This window comes from Barbus barbus (genome assembly GCF_936440315.1).
Source record: "Barbus barbus genome assembly, chromosome: 9".
NCBI classification, from domain to species: domain Eukaryota; kingdom Metazoa; phylum Chordata; class Actinopteri; order Cypriniformes; family Cyprinidae; genus Barbus; species Barbus barbus.
This window is the reverse complement of record NC_136737.1, coordinates 29281662-29303363: the sequence shown is the minus strand read 5'-3', so window position 1 is coordinate 29303363 and position 21702 is coordinate 29281662. Positions and strand designations below refer to the sequence as shown.

At 40.4% G+C, this 21702-nt stretch overlaps 1 protein-coding gene across 2 annotated transcripts in view; it reads right to left on the bottom strand.

Annotated features, from left to right (window-relative positions):
* Nucleotides 1-1251: 1251 nt before the first annotated feature.
* The window catches only part of LOC306874663 (NLR family CARD domain-containing protein 3-like), a 59825-nt gene continuing 39374 nt past the window's right edge, over nucleotides 1252-21702 (bottom strand). For both annotated transcript variants that reach the window (XM_079424866.1, XM_079424865.1), the window contains exons 8-11: nucleotides 19885-20058; nucleotides 3286-3459; nucleotides 2322-3201; nucleotides 1252-1554 (exon numbers count right to left, since the gene is read on the bottom strand). In XM_079424866.1, the coding sequence (XP_079280992.1) occupies nucleotides 3195-3201; nucleotides 3286-3459; nucleotides 19885-20058 (355 nt within the window). In that variant the 3' untranslated portion in view covers nucleotides 1252-1554; nucleotides 2322-3194. The remainder of the gene's footprint in view (nucleotides 1555-2321; nucleotides 3202-3285; nucleotides 3460-19884; nucleotides 20059-21702) is intronic.

Below are 21702 nucleotides of genomic sequence, written 5' to 3'. Positions count from 1 at the left end.
AAAAATATTCAAAGCAAAGATTTGCTAAGATTTGTGAATCCCAGAGGGGTGATAGTTAGATCTGTTAAAATAGAGATCTATTTATAAATAATTGATGTTTTACATATTTAATTGATTTAGTTTATTACAGTATGTTCTATTGTGAGATGTACTATCTATGTACTTCTATTATAATCTATCTATCTATCTATCTATCTATCTATCTATCTATCTATCTATCTATCTATCTATCTATCTATCTATCTACACTGTAAAAAATTGCCAGGAATTTACAGGATTAAAGAGTAGTATTTTACAATATATTACTGTATTCAGAAATGTATTGTGAAATCAAAGCATGCTGGGTAATTTTCTTACAAATGACTGAATGAACAGCAGAATGATGCTAACATCACAGTAATTTACTGTTCTTGTTTTACTGTGAATTCAATTTATAAAGTTGTCTTGAACTGTTGTCTTTGACCTTTCATATTCATATTCAAATTTCTGACTTAAAACATAAAACCAAAAAACTCTACAGCATGATTTATTCATGCTGCTGCATTACATGCTGGGAACCGTCATACATATGCTCAACACAAAACACAGTATGACGCTGTTTGTTTACAAGAAATTACTGAGAGTGCAGTTCAATACAAGAGAAGTCCCACTGTGAAATTACTGTGAAAGTAATGCAGTTATTAACCCTCTGGGCCCTGAGGGTGTTTTGGGGGCCTGGAGAACTTTCGACATGCCCTGACATTTGTGCTGTTTTCAGTTGCTTATAAAAATATAAATGACTAAAGTCTAATAACACTGTAAACAGCACAAACTGGGCTACAATAATATATTAGTAGCATTTATGTACATGATTGTGTTTTTGAGAAATCAACATTTATGCGTGGTTAGTGAAAAACTAAAATTTTGAAGTCACTCAAATAAGACCATAAAACACATACAGAACAATTGTTCACAAGACTTTTGAGAACTGCCTCTTGTAGCCTAGAATTTTTGCTTCAAAGTTATGTGAAAATAATCTTGTTTATGTGTTCACAGAAAACAAAAATACATTTATATAAAATTTTAAAGACATGTTTTGTGATTGAAAGCCAATATGCGAGGGAGTGGTAATGGGCTTGAATACTAAGTGATTTTCACCTGAGAGACAAAGGGCCCTCCCCTAAAGCTGCTAATGGCCCATCAGTGTGACTGTGACTGAGGCAGGTAAGACATTGAAAAAAATGGGGTTTTCAAATTATTTGTTTTTTATTTACAACACAGTATAAATCAAAACATACATAATGAAACATATAATGGTCAAAGACACATTATTGTGCACACTGATCTAACCACAGAGATGTGAACAGACTTTGACTCGTTCCTGCAACAGATTCTGTTCAACAAGTGAAACAGATAAATCATACCTGATATTTACGTGTTATTTAAGTGTTTCTGCTACTTTCTATGGATTCAAGAAGAAACTGTTGAACTTCTGATGTTGGTGCAGCGCTCTCAGGGGAAAACAGTTGGAAGAGACTGAAAGTCAGCAGGATTCATCATCAGTGGTGCAGGTGTCTGATTCAATAAAATACAAACAACCAAAAAAAGAGAAAAAACATTTGTGAGCATGTTTATATCAGGAGCATATATATATATATATATATATATATTTATTTATATAGGTTTTGTAGTCATAGACTCATGCATGTTTTGTATTATGGTAAAAAAAAAAAGATTTTATTTTTGAGTAACTAATAAGCACGTTATTAAAATTATTTTTGAACAGAGTAGGCTATTAATCATAAACATGTTCTAAACATCCTTAGACTCGTAGCATTCATCATGTTACAATGTACTCTCATATTACTTTTATTGTTTTATAAAGAGCATGAAAACATACTCGCGCCGTAAGAAATTTAAATACAATGAATTGCCCATCATATTCAAAATGTTTTACTGGATTTCAAACATTTTAGTCTGGAATTATAGTTTGGGGAAAACCCAACTATGATTTTGTAGTCATATAGCCATCCTGAACATCATGTATTATTTTATAGTATAGAGGATATGATTCTGCAGTCATAGACTCACGCATGCTTTTTACTATAAGAGGATGAACTTTGCACTATAAAAATATATTTTATATCTGAGAACTAATTGTTATTGTTTAGCACGCTATTAAAATATATTTGTGAACAGATTATTAATAATAAACATGGTCTAAACATTCTTAGATGCATAGCATTCATCGTGTTGTAGTTTGGGAACAACCCATCTAGTAATGTGTTCAAGTTTATGTCACAATAACACGCTAACTAATGCAGAAAATAAACATTACTTACTCATCAGATCGATCTTCTGAACTTGCTGTTATTCTGAGCGAAATCCAGCCTTTACTCAGCGCGTTCTTCTTCCAGAAACGAACAGTATAGCAGCGATGAACAGTCTCCTGACGCTGTGTTTATGTTGTTGGGCGTCTCCAAGCGCGCGCGGATCACGTGGTGATTTACATGTGAACGCGAGGGGGCGGGATCTCATTAAAAATAATGAGTTAGACTGGACAGACTGAACATCGTGTTGGTTTCATACGGATTACTTCATCACAGAATATTTGTTTCAATATTACTTCATTTGAAAGAAGACACTTCAAGCTTTCTATAGATATAACTCTCATGTCTCTGTGTTGAGTATTCGCTGAGTCACACTTCATTTTAGTGACGCATTTCTGAAAACAGTTCGCGGAGACGGAGAAGACAGAGAGCGCACCCTGTTTGTTTTCTTTATTCTTCAAAAGCAAAAAGTTTAGTTGTTATTATGAGTGTATACAAATAAAAGAAGACCCCTTACAGTTTCGAATGGTGTATTGCTCTTATCTGAACGATCAAAAATGGCAGAGTAATTCAAGCTCATTTCTGCCTTATCAGGAAAATCTGCCCCAAAACGCGTATTCGCATTTGTTGGGCTCAGAGGGTTAACCTGCAATATACTGTAATTTAACACTAAATTTTTACAGTGCAGTTAGTATGTCCAATCTAATTATTTAAAAAAAATGTTCCCATGAGACTGGAAGAAAATGTAGGCTGAATAAAAATTAATAACAAAATCCTTCTCATATGAAACTGCTGGATCAGTATCAGTATTAATGTCCAGGTGACAGTCTTGTTCAGGACGTGTTGTTTTGATTCACTTGTTTGGAGCTTGTGGAGTTTCCTCTGTCAAATACTGTACAATAGAGAGAAAGATAAAATACACTAAGATCTGCTTTAATACAAGATAATAAATTACATCATTGAATCAATAACTTACTGTAGTTTCTGTAGTTTACAGAGTGGATCCTCCAGTAGAGCAGAGAGCAGCTTCACTCCTGAGTCTCCTGGTTTATTATATCTCAGATCCAGTTCAGTCAGGTGTGAGGGGTTTGATCTCAGAGCTGAACTCAGAGCAGCACAGCCTTCCTCTCCAATACTGCAGTTATACAGCCTGCAGAGAGTGAAGAACATGAATGATCTCTGAGATTGTGTTTCAGCTTTAGGGTGAGAGTGTGTTTGTATGAGCTCTGCTTTTCTCTCTCACACCAGGATCGGTGCTATAGAGATTTTATCTTGCCAGCAGCTGAGACATTAATTTAACTGCACTCTACATGATTCCTGATTGTGATGCTGAACTAGTTCATCGTTTTCACGCCTCAAACCGTTTGTAGTACTATACAGGTGATAATGTTAAAATAAGAGTAACATTATAGTGTAACTATGATATATAAGTCTTGTAAGGATCACTAATCGGCTCAATGATGAAATCCGGCGGCGTGGATGAAGGTATAATGTGTGAAGGACTACTACTCGTGCTTTAATCTAACCCAATTTTCAAGTGATCATTCAATTTAGAATGTGTTTCTAATTAGTAACTAAATCACAAATATTGGTTAGTTTAAATTGAGATATTTGATTATTCTGTACATCCTATATTTTCAATTATTCATTCATCAGGGACTTGATGTTGTGTTTGAGTCTGACTCCGACCGGAGGTCATGAATCTCACGATCACAAACTCTCCAGTCTCAACTTACTCAGACGGTGCAAGGATAACCACAAAATATATATTCTGTGTTTAATAGCCTGTTTATTAGCTTGTGTCTAATAACATATTAATTTTTGTTCCTTTAGATTCACAACACATTGCTATAACTCCTGCAGCAAACCGTAACAAGAGGAAAATGCAACAGATTTATGCTAACACTAGTTTGTCTTATGATTTAGTTCTCTAGACTTGGGAAGTGATTAATAAAGAGGAATCTGTCTGTTCAGTTCATGATTGAGGTGTCAAATCGACCGGATAATTGAGGAGAGGAGTGCTGTATCTTTTCTAAGTGATCGGACCTACGATGTTCACACAGCGAACGAAAAAACAGACAAAAAAATCCCATAGACTTACAATGACGGAATGTTCATGAATTTGAATCTCAACTGTCACTTTCACACACGCACACACACACACACACACACACACACAGTCAGTCACACAGGCACACACACACACACACACACACACACACACAGTCAGTCACACAGGCACACACACGCACACACACACACACACACACACACAGTCAGTCACACACACACACACACACACACACACAAACAGAGTAACATTTGAGTCTCACTCCGACCGGAGGTCATGAATCTCAGGATCACAAACTCTCCAGTCTGAACTTACTCAGAGGGTGCAAGGTTAACCTATACTTTAAAGGTGCAGTGTGTAATATTTAGGAGGGACTACTGACAGAAATACAATATAATATACATAACTATGTTTTCAGAGGTGTATAAAGACCTCACATAATGAACCTTTATGTTTTATTAACTTAGAATGAGTAATTTATATCTACACACACCGTGGGTCCCTTTACATGGAAGTCTCCACCATGTTTGTACAGTAGCCCTTAAAGAGCATATTGCAGGTTAAAAAACTGATTTTTTTTTCAAAAAGAAAAACAGTCATAATTTACTTCCCTGCATGTCGTTCCTGACCTGTATGACCTTCTTTCTTCTGTGAACAGGGTTTCTGCAGGATTTTTAAGCTCAAATTTAAGACTTTAAGACCTTTTTTTAAGACCTGCACAATTAAAATCAATACCAAATGAGCGGGGCAATGTCTATAGTACCATATTAAACTGTAAAATGACTGTAAAAAGCATAATTTACAATTCAGATACAAGTTTTCACAAAAACAAGAAGTTTTATAAAATTATCAACTTTATATTTCAGCCTTTAACACTAGAACCGGGGTAAATTTTACCCGTGACTGTTCTTCAAATGTACATAACAGATTTTCAATGAAACATTCAAGTCTCCCAGTCATTGACTTTTACTAAAATTGTGTGATTTACAATCCCCTGTTGTTAAAAACTGTTTAGATAAAACCAGATAAAAAAACAGGGCATTTATACCTATAAGAGCCACGCGGGTCAAATTTATCCACTATATAATGCCTGTATTTTCACTGTCATTTTCTTGCCGCGTATGTTTTAACATTGTACATTGCTAGGCAACGCATTCACTCACTGAATTAGAGGTTATCAGTTTCATAAATGAAGACAAAAAGAGTAAAAGAAGGCGATTTATGGATGCTGAAAGGGTATAAGAAGCACTAATACCATGAGCGATGGAGAGTCTGATGGTGGGGAGAGGAAGCGTCCTGGTCAGCTCAGTGCCTGACGGCTCATCTGACAGCCATCAAGATTTGGTGCCTAATGTTACTCATAATATATTTATATGGCCTAATGTTACTCAGAATATCATATTTATGTAGCCTAATGTTACTCATAATATCATATTTATGTAGCCTAATGTTACTCAGAATATCATATTTATGTAGCCTAATGTTACTCATAATATCATATTTTTGTAGCCTAATGTTACTCAGAATATCATATTTATGTAGCCTAATGTTACTCATAATATCATATTTATGTAGCCTAATGTTACTCGTAATATCATATTTATGTAGCCTAATGTTACTCAGAATATCATATTTATGTAGCCTAATGTTACTCATAATATATTTATATGGCCTAATGTTACTCAGAATATCATATTTATGTAGCCTAATGTTACTCGTAATATCATATTTATGTAGCCTAATGTTACTCAGAATATCATATTTATGTAGCCTAATGTTACTCAGAATATCATATTTATGTAGCCTAATGTTACTCATGATATCATATTTATGTAGCCTAATGTTACTCAGAATATCATATTTATGTAGCCTAATGTTACTCAGAATATCATATTTATGTTCCCTAATGTTACTCATAATATCATATTTATGTAGCCTAATGTTACTCATGATATCATATTTATGTAGCCTAACGTTACTCATAATATCATATTTATGTAGCCTAACGTTACTCAGAATATCATATTGATGTAGCCTAATGTTACTCATACAATCATATTTATGTAGCCTAACGTTACTCAGAATATCATATTGATGTAGCCTAATGTTACTCATACAATCATATTTATGTAGCCTAACGTTACTCAGAATATCATATTGATGTAGCCTAATGTTACTCATAATATCATATTTACGTAGCCTAATGTTACTCATAATATCATATTTATGTTCCCTAATGTTACTCATAATATCATATTTATGTAGCCTAATGTTACTCACGATATCACATTTATGTAGCCTAACGTTACTCATAATATCATATTTATGTAGCCTAACGTTACTCAGAATATCATATTTATGTAGCCTAATGTTACTCAGAATATCATATTTATGTAGCCTAATGTTACTCATAATATCATATTTATGTAGCCTAATGTTACTCATGATATCATATTTATGTAGCCTAATGTTACTCATGATATCATATTTATGTAGCCTAATGTTACTCATGATATCATATTTATGTAGCCTAATGTTACTCATGATATCATATTTCTGTAGCCTAATGTTACTCAGAATATCATATTTCTGTAGCCTAATGTTACTCAGAATATCATATTTATGTAGCCTAATGTTACTCAGAATATCATATTTATGTAGCCAGATGTTACTCAGAATATCATATTTCTGTAGCCTAATGTTACTCAGAATATCATATTTATGTAGCCTAATGTTACTCATAATATCATATTTATGTAGCCTAATGTTACTCAGAATATCATATTTATGTAGCCTAATGTTACTCATGATATCATATTTATGTAGCCTAATGTTACTCATGATATCATATTTATGTAGCCTGTTACTCATGATATCATATTTATGTAGCCTAATGTTACTCAGAATATCATATTTATGTAGCCAAATGTTACTCATAATATCATATTTATGTAGCCTAATGTTACTCAGAATATCATATTTATGTAGCCTAATGTTACTCATAATATCATATTTATGTAGCCTAATGTTACTCATGATATCCTATTTATGTAGCCTAATGTTACTCATGATATCCTATTTATGTAGCCTAATGTTACTCAGAATTGTTCAAAATTTTGATTTAACAAATCAAATTTTTGTTTTGCCATTTCTATCGTTCATTGTGCACTTCTGTGCTGATTTTTATTCTGCCCGTTTCCTGAAGAAAAAAATCCAATCTATGATGTAATGAACAAAACCATTTTTTTTATATCACCCGAAGTTTATTGGTGTTGTTCTCTTATTCAAATGATACAACTAAAATTAATTATTAATTGTGAAGCTGTGCTTGAATTTGTCATCAAATAATGCAGTGTGGAGATCTATTGCTCATCATTATCTATTGGCTATTTTTGTAATTTAAATAGCATAGGTTAATATATTATCTAATATGATTATATTATCAATATATTAGTTAATGACATTGTAGTATAATATTACAGCACCCAAATATGTATTTACTTCTTCTAACTCTCGCCGTCAGTTCAGCCTTGTTTATATTGACCGCTATGATTAGTGGCCTGCATAAAAAAACCTTGAACATAAAACAGGACAAAAATATATTTGATGACTAGACAATCATTTCATTCTAGACACTTCTTTGTGAAGACAGTGGCATATAATGCAGTGAACAATATGTTCTTTAGCCATATAAAAACAGTTGTAATATGTGCGCGTAAAATTCACCCGCTGGCGGTTTTAGGTATACAGCGACCCCTGGCGCTTCTAGTGTTAAACCATTTTTAAGAAAATAGATAAGTCAAAAATTTTAATTATTTTATTGATTAAAACAATTATTATCAATAAAGTATTATATAAATTATATAACATGAATAATGGGTGTGTGATACTGACAAAAAATGACATCTTGATATTTTCTGGAATTTTATTATTAGATGATATTTTTCTGAGTGTGTTATTGTGCTGGTCTCTTAAAGATTACTGTGGACAGCTGACTCATAAATTATTTTGATATTCTTCATGTTCTGTGAGGTAAGTTCACAGCAGTGATAGAAATCTTTTCCAATAAGTTTTATGGCCATTTTTACCTTTAAGCCATTTTTTCTAAAAGTGTACATCATCTTTTGAGGCCGGGTGAAAAAACCGTCTCCAATATTTTTAATTTGGACAGCAATACCTAGTTCAATCCTACATACAGCACCTTTAAAGAAGTCTCTTCTGCTCACCAAGCCTGCTTTTATTGGATCCAAAATACAGTAAAAGCAGAAATATTGTGAAATATTTTAATTATTTAAAATAACTTCTCTATTTGAATATATTTTCAAATGTAATTTATTCCTGTGATCAAAGCTGAATTTATCATCATTACTCCAGTCACACGATCGTTCAGAAATCATTAAAATATTCTGATTTGCTGCTCAAAATACATTTATTATTATTATTATTATGAAAACAGCCGAGTAGAATTTTGTTTTCAGTTTTTTTTTTGATGAATAGAAAGTTCAGAAGAACAGCATTTATCTGAAATGGAAATCTTTTGCAAAATGATAAATGTCTGTATCATCATTTTTGATCAATTTGAAGCATCCTTGCTAAATAAAGTATTCATTTCTATAATTTCTTTCCCAAAAAACAAAAATATACTGACTCCAGTATTTTGAATGGTATATTGTATAATGTTACAAAAGATTTTATTTTATTTCAGATAAATGCTGATCTTTGGATATTTCTATTCAAAGAATCTAGAAAAAAGCACTCAACGGTTTTAAATATTGATAATAATAATAATAATAATAATAAATGTTTCTTGAGCAGCAAGTCAGCAGATTAGAATGATTTCTGGAGGATCATGTGACACTGAAGATGTCACACACAGGCTAGGAGACACGGAGGAGTATAGTCAGTACAAGGGTTTATTGGAACAGGTGCAAGTGAGAATACTGAGAGGTGAAGCGGGGCAGGATCCAGGAGGTGAGAACAGCGGTGTGCACAGCCGCGGGGAGGAGTGGGGCTTGGAGGTTCCAGGAACGGTGGAGAGCAGGAGCGGTGGAGATCAGGATCGGTGGAGAACAGGAGCGATGGAGATCAGGATCGGTGGAGAACAGGAGCGATGGAGAACAGGAGTTCTGTGGGGAAGCAACACAAGGTTAAGTCGTCTGGCTAGGTTCGGGTAGTGAACGGTAGACCGGACAAGGATGGAGTGCTGGCGGTGAGTGGATATAGTGCTGGCAATTAGCAGGTGGCAGGTGTGAGGAATCAGAACTCAGGTGACTGTGATCTGGGTAACGTGGGTGCAGGTGACTGTGATTCTCTGACATTACCCCCTCCTCCAGGGGCGGCTCCTGACGCCCTACCACGGCGACGGGGGCGGCCTCGGCCTCTGGGTGCGGGACGACTAGGATGGTTGCGATGGAACTCTTCGAGGAGCAAGGGGTCGAGGATGTCGTCCCTGACCACCCAGGATCTTTCCTCTGGACCATACCCCTCCCAGTCCACCAGGTACTCGAGCCGGGCGCCCCGTCGCCGCGAGTCCAGGATGTTGCGGACTCGGTAGACCTCAGCTCCATCGATCATCTCCGGAGGAGGGGGCGCGTCCGGTCCCGTGGGTTCTGTGGTAGAGGGGGAGAAGGGTTTGAGTAGTGAGACGTGGAAGGTGGGGTGGATGCGATACCTAGGGGGAAGTTGCAGTTCGTAGGTGACGTCGTTCACCTGCCTCTGAATCTTAAAAGGACCAACGAAGCGGGGACTCAGCTTTTTGCAGGGCAGGCGGAGACGGAGATCCCTGGTCGACAGCCAGACCCGATCTCCTGGCTGGTATTGGGGGGGTTCGGATCTCCGGGCGTCTGCGAAGCGCTTATGTCTCCGCACTGCCCGCTGGAGGTGGATATGGGCTGAGTCCCAAACCCTCTCACTTTCTCGGAACCAGTGGTCCACAGCTGGAGCCTCAGCTGGTTCCTCTGTCCAGGGGAATAGAGGGGGTTGGTAGCCGAGCATGCACTGGAACGGGGTGAGGCCGGTGGTGGATTGACGAAGGGAGTTCTGTGCATACTCGGCCCATGGGAGAAAACGGCTCCAGCTGTGCTGATCGGGGGAGCAGTATGACCGGAGGTAGCGCCCGAGCTCCTGGATCTTATGCTCAGTCTGGCCGTTGGTTTGGGGGTGATAGCCCGAGGACAGGCTGACAGTGATTCCCAAGAGGCGGAAGAAGGATCTCCAGACCCTGGACACAAACTGAGGGCCACGGTCCGACACAATGTCCTCTGGGAGGCCGAAGTTGCGAAACACATGGTGGAATAGGCATTCGGCTGTTTCCAACGCCGTGGGCAAGCCTCTGAGGGGGATGAGTTTGCAGGCTTTGGAAAAACGGTCCACCACAACTAGGACACAGGTGTGACCCTCAGACTCCGGGAGGTCGGTGACGAAATCCACACCGAGATGGGACCAGGGCCTCTGGGGAACGGGTAGGGGAACCAGTTTGCCTGCGGGCAGATGGCGAGGAGACTGGGACATGGCACAGACTGAGCAGCCTCGGACGTACCTGATGACATCCGCGGCCATACCGGGCCACCAGTACCGAGCTTGGAGAAGTGAGAGGGTTCGCTGGCTGCCTGGATGTCCAGAGCCCGGTACTTCATGTGCTGAGCCCAGAAGGGGGAGGCGCTGGGAGCGGGGCACATAAGTTTTCCCTTCTGGGCCTCCCTGCAGAGCGGGTTCGGTGAGAGTGGCGTCACGGATGGTGTCGTTGAGCTCCCACTGGATGGGACTGACGATGAGGGCTGGAGGGAGAACGGGTTCGGGGTCTGTGGGTGTTTCTGGTGCATGAAGGCGGGAGAGTGCATCGGCCTTGGTGTTGTGGATTCCGGGGCGGTAGGTGATAGTGAAGGAGAACCGAGTAAAGAAGAGGGCCCAGCGTGCCTGGCGGGGATTCAAGCGTTTGGCATCTCTGAGATATTGGAGGTTTTTATGGTCCGTGATGACAGTGAAGGGGCAGGCGGCTCCCTCCAGCCAGTGACGCCACTCCTCCAGGGTTAGTTTGATGGCCAGTAGCTCTCGATTGCCGATGTCATAGTTTACCTCCGCAGGGGACAGCTTCCGTGAGAAGAACGCGCAAGGATGGAGGCGGGGAGGCTCGTCGTGGTGTTGGGACAGCACGGCCCCGACTCCCGTGGTGGAGGCGTCGACTTCCACGACAAACGGGATCTGGGGGTCTGGGTGGCGAAGAATGGGGGTCGTGCTGAAGGCTTCCTTGAGCTGGTGGAACGCTTCGTGGGCTTCGGGGTTCCAGGACAGAGACTTGGGCTTACCGCGGAGCATGGAGGTGAGGGGTGACGACAGTCGACTGAATTGGTGGATGAACCGTCTGTAAAAGTTGGAGAAGCCCAGGAAGCGTTGTAGTTCCTTGACAGTTTGCGGTAAGGGCCAGTCCAGGATGGCCTGGACCTTCCCCTGGTCCATCTGGATCCCTTCGGGGCTGATGGTATAGCCGAGGAACTGTACCATGGGGCGATGGAACTCGCACTTCTCCAGTTTCAGGTAGAGCTGGTGTTCCCTGAGCCGCTGAAGGACCTGCGAAACGTGGTGGCGATGTTCGGCCAGGTTCCGGGAGTAAATCAGGATATCGTCTATGTAGACGATCACGAACTGGTGGAGGAACTCCCGGAACACCTCGTTCATGAAGCCTTGAAAGACGGACGGTGAGTTAGAGAGGCCGTACGGCATAACCCGGTACTCGTAGTGCCCAGATGGAGTGTGGAATGCCGTCTTCCACTCATCGCCCGCCCTTATCCTCACGAGGTTGTACGCGCTTCGCAGGTCCAACTTGGAGAAGATGCGGGCCCCACGGAGTTCCTCGAGGGCGGCTGGAACCAGGGGAAGCGGGTACGGGAGCTTGACTGTCTGACCGTTGAGTGTGCGGTAATCTATGCAGGGCCTCAAGCCTCCGTCCTTCTTGCCCACGAAGAAGCTCGAGGCGGCGGGGGATGTTGACTGCCGGATAAAGCCTTGTTGAAGAGCCTCCTTGATGTACTCCTCCATTGCCTTGCGCTCCGGGATGGACAGAGGGTAGATCTTACCCTTTGGCAGTTTAGCTCCAGGCAGCAGGTCGATGGCACAGTCCCATGGCCGGTGCGGTGGTAGGCGAGTGGCTGCCTGCTTGCTGAAGACATCCTGGAACGCCTGGTAGTCAGATGGGACAGTACACTTCACCTGGGGTTCCGGACTTTCTACCAGAGTGGAACAGACTTGCAGGTGTGTGGGGTTCGTGGGAATCTTCTGCACTGACTGTAGGCAGGAATGGGCACAGAACTCGCTCCAGCGAGTGACTTCGCAGGGATCCCATCTGACTACGGGAGAGTGGAGATTGAGCCAGGGGCGTCCCAGGATGATATCCACCGTTGGCCCCTCCAGTACCAGAAAGGTGATGGACTCCTCATGTAGACAGCCGACCCGGAGTGTCAAGGGGGGAGAGCGATACTTCACCTTGCCAAACCCCAGCGGCTTTCCCTGGATGGTCTCGACTCGGAGCTCCCGGGGTTGCCGCCTCCGGGGGAGATTGAGGTGGGTTAGGAGGGCTAGGGAAATGAAGTTCCCCGAGGAACCCGAGTCGACCAGGGCGGAGACTGAAACAGAGGAATCTGGGGTGAGGAGTTGTACTGGCATCAGTGATAGTGAGGAAATGTCGGGTTCAATTTGAAGGGTACTCACAGCGGGGCGTGGAGGTCGAACGGGGCATTCCCGGATGAAGTGTCCTGGTTTCGCACAGTAGAGGCATAGGTTGGCCGCGAGGCGGCGCGCACGCTCCGTGCGGGAGAGGCGGGCGGTGTCTACAAGCATGGGTTCTGGTACTGGGGAGCTTGCAGCGGGTGAGGCTGACGGGGGGGCGGACTCATCCTCGAGGCAGGCGGTGAGGCGTTGAGAGATGCGAGAGGCGCGTTGCATGAAGGTTTCTAGTCCAACGCTGTCATCGTAGATGGCCATCTGGGCGCGCAGGCGGGAATTCAAGCCGAGGCGGTAGGCACTCAGTAAAGCGGCTTCGTTCCAGCCGCTTGTGGCCGCTAGAGTGCGAAACTCCAAGGTGTAGTCATCCACGGACGCCTCTCCTTGGCGCAGGCGAAGAAGACGATCCTGCACAGAGATGCGTCCCGCGGCGACTCCGAAGACCTCCTTGAAATGGTTGGTGAACGCTTCGTAGGAGTTGATGATGGTGCTCTGCGCGTCCCAGATAGCCTGCGCCCATAGCAACGCCTTGCCGGACAGGAGGGAGGTAAGAAAGGCCACCTTCGATCTCTCGGTGGTGAACTTACGGGGTTGTGCCTCGATGTACAGGGACACTTGCAGAAGGAATCCGCCACACCCCGCCGCATCACCCGCGTACTTCGATGGAATGGCCACGGGACTCTCAGAGGCAGGTGGTGGGACAGGTGGCGGAAGAAGGGAAGCCCTGAGAGTACTGACCAACTCCTCCAGCGTGTCGACGGCCGTGGGCGGCCGGGACTCCATGACACGCGATGTAGTTGGTGGGTCCGGTCTTCTGTCACACACAGGCTAGGAGACACGGAGGAGTATAGTCAGTACAAGGGTTTATTGGAACAGGTGCAAGTGAGAATACTGAGAGGTGAAGCGGGGCAGGATCCAGGAGGTGAGAACAGCGGTGTGCACAGCCGCGGGGAGGAGTGGGGCTTGGAGGTTCCAGGAATGGTGGAGAGCAGGAGCGGTAGAGATCAGGATCGGTGGAGAACAGGAGCGATGGAGAACAGGAGTTCTGTGGGGAAGCAACACGAGGTTAAGTCGTCTGGCTAGGTTCGGGTAGTGAACGGTAGACCGGACGAGGATGGAGTGCTGGCGGTGAGTGGATATAGTGCTGGCAATTAGCAGGTGGCAGGTGTGAGGAATCAGAACTCAGGTGACTGTGATCTGGGTAACGTGGGTGCAGGTGACTGTGATTCTCTGACAGAAGACTGGTGTGATGCTGAAAATTTAGATTTGATCACAGAAATAAATTACATTCAAATATATTCAAATAGAAAGCAGTTATTTTAAATAGTAAAAATATTTCACAATATTACTGCTTTTGCTGTATTTCGGTTCAAATAAATGCAGGCTTGGTGAACAGAAGAGAATTCTTAAAAAAAACATTAAAAATCTTACTGTTCAAAAACTTTTTACTGGTAATGTAGATAGGCTATATATCATTGCTTCTAGTTGTTTTGGATGAGAATAAAACGTCAGGTCCGACAATATCGTGTCTTTTTTTATTTAAAACTAGACTTATTCGCATTGGCCCATAGAAACCTCTATGAACACACTTGACTTGACCGTGGAGGATGAATTTAAGTTTTATTGAAAAGTGTTTACGTATTCTACACTCGTAGCACGCGCACACATTAGGATAGGTTAGATGCCTGCCTCCGTTGCGAGTCCCTATCAAGCACTTTACCGATTCAACTCCTCTCCTCTCCTCCTCTGCCTGGCTCTTTGGCCGCATCTCTCACCGCAGAGCAAGCCTGTTCTTGATAAAGCTGCTGGGAAAACGTGGGAAAAGCCAATGAGGAAGAAGTTGGGGGTGAAGCGATATTTATATAGGCAGAGGAAAATACTTCATCTCGCCGACAATTCTGTCGGCCCCTTCAGTGCGTCGGCCCACCGGAAAAATGCCCGGTATGCCCAATTACCAATCCAGCCCTGAGTCTGTCTTATGATTTAATTCTAGACTTGGGAAGTGATTAATAAAGAGGAATCTATCTGTTCAGTAACAGAGGGATGGATGATTAGTAAAGGTATGAATTGAACCAATCATGAAGTTCACATGTAACCTTGGTATTTTAATGCATTTCTTAACATAAGCATGTGTGTAATTTTTGCATTTGAATCAATAGGGCCTCCGTAGCTCAGAAGTGCTGAGGAATGCTGGGATTGTTCTGGTGCACAGTTTTGCAGACGCAGAAAAGTAAAGCTGTTGCTTAATACAGATCCTCCGTCTCAAGCGTATTCTTTCAGTTAAGATGCACAACAGAAAAATTGGTGATGAGGATAAAGTTATGCTCTGATAATGGCACTCATTGGAAGTATAGGTGAATTTGCTCTGAAAGCAGAATCTTGTTCAGCTTACATTGAACGGCTGGAACAGTTCTTTGTGGGGAACGACGTAAGTCAGGAGACGCAGGTCACAACACTCTTGAGCGTAATGGAAGCAGCTACCTGTGGTTTACTGAGGAACTTGGTACAACCAGACAAGCCAAAGGATAAGTCTTACAAAGACATCATGGACACTTTAAAGAGTTATTTTGAACCAAAGCGTTACTGATTGTGGAAAGATTCAGTTTTAATCTCTGCGATCAAAGAGCTGATGAGACAGTGACAGAATATGCAGCGAGTTGTGAGTTCAGGGAACGCTTGACGAGGCATTGTGTGACCGATTCGTGAGTGGAAGCCACAACGAAGCCTGCCAGCAACGGCTGTTGTCAGAATCGAATCTGATGTTTGCACGTGTGTTTGAGATCACACTGAGCATGGAGACGGCTGAGAAAGACACGCAGCAGTTAAGAGGACATGACTCTCACTCGGCTGTTGTGCATAAAGTGGACGTTCCAGCCAAAGAGGGAAGAAGTGCTATAGATGTCATGGAAACAATTACAGCGCTTAGGTATGACATTTCAAAGATGCAAAATGGAAATTAGGAGGGAAATTAATTCCAAACTGCGTTCTCAACAGAGCCACTGGAGGACACTAGAGTCATGTTGAAAACATACACAGGAGAGATTATGGCTGTGTTGGGACAGTTTAATACTCTTCAACTGATTAAATTACACAAGACTTGGTGCCACGGAGTACATGTAAATCTGTTATTCATGGATTGGAGAAAGACTTGAGAAAGTAATTTTTGTAATTATTGATCTGTACATTTAATTTTGGCTTACACTTACATACTTTGTTGTTTAATGGTTTATAAGTGTATATACTAACATACATTAGTCTTGAGCACATTCAGTATAATCACTGTATTTGATCATTTACATTTTGATTCTTACAGGAATCGTTCACCCAAAAATATAAATTGTTATAATGTACTTCCCTGCATGTCGTTCCTAACCTGTATGACCTTTTTTCTTCTGTGAAACACAATAGATGATATTTTGAATATTGTTGCTACACTGTAAAAAAAATTTACATTTTGAAAACTTGTGGAAACTGACAAATGAATATTGGCTCAACAGATTGCTTCCCAATAATTGTCCCAAAACAAAAAAATGCACTGTAGTAATTTTAGCTGAAGGTCTGAAGTTAAAATTAAAAATATACATTCACCGAACATATTAAATTGTGCTCAGCCAATCTATCAAGCAGAAAATCTGTGTTGGCTGAACAAGCTTTGCAGCAGAAAACACGTGCACACATGCGCCTGAGAGAAACCGTTACTGTAGTGAATTCAACTTCCTGTGCGCGGGAGAGCGAGAGAGCGGAGCCGATGCTGAAGGACGACAGAACATCATTTACAGACGGATTTTCTATCATTGAAGTTATGGTACGTATACTGAGTTTTGTATTTATTAAGTCATGTTTCATGTACTACATTGTATTTTTCAGAGTAACAGTGAATTCACTCCTTTACTGTGTCATGCTGGCGTTTATAACCTAGTTTAGCTCGTACTGATCTCTCGGTAGGAGTGTGTGATATATATCGTCTGTGATAATATTGTAATTGTTGTTTTAACGATGTGATGATTCGGTTCAATCACAACGACTCACTTATTAACAATGACTTGCTGCCACCTACTGGCGGTTTTAATTTCACATTTAAATTATCTTTTCATTTTAAAATACTTGTAAATATCAGTATTCAACGTTTTATGTTTAAAACACTTTTAGACAAAAATGGTTTTACAAAGATAAAAATACCCATAAAAGGTAAAAATCTATTTAAACTTATTGGAAAAGATTAATTTCTATCACTGCTGTGAACTAACCTCACAGAATATGAAGAATATCAAAAACATTTATGAGTCAGCTGTCCACGGTAGTCCTTAATATACCAGCACAATAACACACTCAGAAAAATATTGTCTCATTATCAGTGGTGTCAAAAGAATTCACATTCATTACTCAAGTAGAAGTATAGATACTAGGGTTTAAAAAGACTTCTGTAGAAGTTGAAGTATCAACTCAAGTTTTTTACTCAAGTAAAAGTGTAAAAGTACTGGTTTCAAAACTACTTAAAGTATAAAAGTAAAAGTAATGGAAGAAAAAAAAAAATGCCATTAAGGTCAAAAGCTTAGGCCGCGGCACAGGGGCCTATTGTGCACTACCCCACCTCCTCAAAAAAAATTTTTTCTAAAGGCCATAATGACTATAATGTTATATTAAAATGTTAATGTTGAAAAATGTGGGATGCACTAGGCTACCTGTTTCAGCCGGATATGTGCCCACTGAAAATGAACGCATTTTAGTACAATGCAAATACATTAAAAAACCATATATGTGTACTACTGAGCATTAACGTGTTTCATGGAGCGGAAGATATGATGACTAGTTGCCTGTAAGTATTGTAATGGTGCAAAAAGTCAAACTTCAGAGGTATGTCATCAATAACCTTTATTGGAATGTAAATGTACATCCAAGCTTAGCTGCAGGAATTTGTGAGGCAACGGACGAAGAGAAAGCACCCGTTTGATAAATGAGCCAGTAGTGGAGAAATAATAACTTTTAAGAAATAATCTTTTTTGAGTGTGACGTGATTTGTGTCATGTGCAGGTGCGATGGATCGCGTACAAACCAATAGGGTTTCGGAATGGTATAGGTTTATATTCTCATCCAACCACAATTCACTCTATCCGGATGGCGCCATTTATCTGGATAGGTTTTTATTTTATTTTTTATTTTTGTTTGTTTGAGCGATGACCAAGGGCGATGCTAGGATTTTCATTTTAGGGGGGCTCAGCCCCCAATGATGGTATAATAATAAAAAATAAAAAAATATTTACAAAAAAATGTATTAATAGGGTAGGATGGTATACTGTATTGTATTGCAGTCCACTGTATTGCATAGATGGGTATAACATCCGAGTACAAGCCAAATACAAGTCTACCTGATCTCACACACACACACATACACACCTGTTTACTGTACAAACCAAAAATGTTACTGTTTGCATTACTAGTACAAATCTTTTTCTATGCTCAAGTACAAACAGAAAATTGTAAACATAAAACATCATATCACTTTAAACTTACACTGACTATCCATATTAGCAATATAAACAACACAGCTATAAGGCTGGACAATGGATTAAAACTATGGGTGCTGTGATTAACTTTTAAAAGTAAAAAAAATAAAAAAAAAACGCAAAACTGAAGCAGTCTGTGAGAAGGACACACAATGTTTCAATCTCTGTCAATCACTCTGATATGCAATTAAAATGAGTGCACTGACCGAGTGCTGTCTGTCACTGTCTTTAATCACTTCTATGCATAACTGTATGGTAGTTAATGCCACATGCACTGTAATATTAAGTTCTATATTGAAAGCTAAATTTTCAAATGAAAATAGCAATAACGTGATCGTTTTATAAAGTACGCGTATAATGTGTTAAGGGCTTTCGCTGAAGGAAACAGCTGTGGTGTGATGAGTGGTGAATGCAGCGAAAACTTTACAGAAGATTGGAAACCGATTGCTCTCCCATGACATTTTGTAAACTGTATTTAAGACAAAGAACTGCACAGATGTAGATATTATAACAATCTATCGATAAACACACACCTTGTCCTCTCCTCTGCGCCACCGCAGTCTGTGGATTGAAGAACGCGCAGAAAGATGGGGAGGAGCCGAAGTCTGCTGCCGTTTCAAATTTAAAGGGGAAGAATCGCAAGATTTTTAGGGGGAAATTTAGGGGTGCTAAAGCCTCCCTAAAAATGACCTAGCAATGCCCATGACGATGACAAGCCGGAATGAAAACGAGCCGAAATGAAATAGGAGTAACGAGGCTATTTTTAAAATGTAAGGAGTAGAAACTACAGATAATTGTGTGAAAATGTAAGGAGTAGAAGTAAAAAGTCGGCTGAAAAATAATTACTCCAGTAAAGTATAGATACCCAAAATTTCTACTTAAGTAAGGTAACAAAGTATTTGTACTTCGTTACTTGACACCTCTGCTCATTATCGATAAAATCCCAGAAAATATTTAGATATAATTTTGTCAATATCACACACCTCTATGTCTCAGTTACTTAAAGTTACTATTTATTGAACTAAATTATTTTTATCTCACTTTATGATGAATATATGAAATGTATGAGAAACAAGGAATACATTTCTGCTATAACTATTTATTCATTTATATATCTTTTCTTATTTTCCACAGAAGAAAGTTACACTGTATTCAAATGACATTAAGATAATTAAAGTGACGACAGAGTTTTAATTTTTGGGTGAACTGTCGCTTTAACATGAAATGTTTTTGTTTGGCAGTATTTTCACACAGTTTTTGTGTTTAATAATATAATAACACTTACTGTAGTTTCTGTAGTTTACAGTGTGGATCCTCCAGTAGAGCAGAGAGCAGCTTCACTCCTGAGTCTCCTGGTTTATTACAGCTCAGATCCAGTTCAGTCAGGTGTGAGGGGTTTAATCTCAGAGCTGAACTCAGAGCAGCACAGCCTTCCTCTCCAATACTGCAGTTACTCAGCCTGCAGAGAGAAAGAGAAAAACTAAAGATGAGTTAAGTTCATTCACTGTTTGTCACAGACCCATGAATGCGGTGTCAAATCGACCGGCTCATTGAGGAGAGGAGTGCTGTATCTTTTCTAAGTGATCGGACCTACAATGTTCACACAGCGGATGAAAAAGCAGGCAAAAAAATCCCATAGACTTACAATGACGGAATGTTCATGAAGTGCGCAGACACATTCACACACAAACTCTCTTTCTCACACACAGACACACACAAACAAGCACAGACACACACACACACAGACACACACGAAGCTTGACTTTGCAAATTTAAAAATCGCAATATGTAAAAAAAAAAAATCGATATTAGATATTTTCCCCAAATCGCACAGCCCTACTGTACAAACTGTATGTGCTATTGCCCTACACCTAAACTTAGCCTCACAGGAGACTGTGCATTTCTACTTTACAAAAAACCGCTTCATTTGATATCCTCATATTAGGGGTGGAACGGTTCAACTTACTCACGGTTCGGTTTGTATCACGGTTTTAGAGTCACGGTGCGGTGTGTTTAGGGAAAAACTATACTGACAAATAAAAATAAAGAAAATAAGAATAATCTAACTACAAGCAACAGCACAAATAAATACAATAGAGTAAAGATACAAACACAATAAACAGTGATTTTCAGGTTTTTTAGGTCGGTCTTTAGGTAGGCATTGCATATTTGACTGTATAAATTAAATATTAAGCTTTATTAAAGTTACAAAAGCTATTCAGTCAAGAGCAGTGAGTGATTTCTTTGTTGTTGGTGTTTGATTAATATTAAGAAAGTGCTGTCACTTTAAGAGAATGCACTGATCCAGTGCACTGATACTGGAGGTTCAGCCGGCTATGTCTGCTATGGGATACTTACCAAGACGGGCATTTTGATAATTTTTGTGTGAATTTGTCCATTTAAACACATTACTTCAGAGAGAGCTTAATATTTGCGCTCGTTCTGAGGCGCGGGTTTTGAATCTTCTCACTGCGTGCGTGAGCTCGCGTCCTCCGTCTCTTAAATGTTTAAACTGGCAAAGTTTACATGAGTTTAGTTTAAACACAGATATTAACGTGTGCTGTTCAGGTCTCACCCGTGCGCTTGCTATCAGCACCCGGGTGATGACGGAATAAATGACTGCTCATTATCCAGCATACGGCATTCGCATTGAACAAGAGTGAATGGTTTGTCCAGGGTTTTTTTTTTCTCCAATCGCTGGGAAGCTAGAATGCGCATCCATCAACAGAAGCATACATTAGCCGAACCCTGTTTGTTTTACGTGTTATTTATAACAAACCATATTACAGATGCGTTGTCAGATTTAAGTTGAACCGTGGTCCTAGCGCGTGCTGAACCGTGTGTGGAGAACCGTACAGTTAGATTTTTTTCCGTGAACCGTTCCACCCCTACCTCATATCATCTTACTATTAGTATTATTAGAATAGCCTATATCTCAACTTAAAGAAAGAGAAGGAAAATAAACAAAATAAATAATAATTTAAAAATGTTCTACCTCATATCATATACACACAGAAATGTAAAAGTATTCATGGCAACCCGTCAAAATAAAAGTTTGGTTTCACTTGAAGACATTGCGGCAGAAATATATCACTATTGTTCA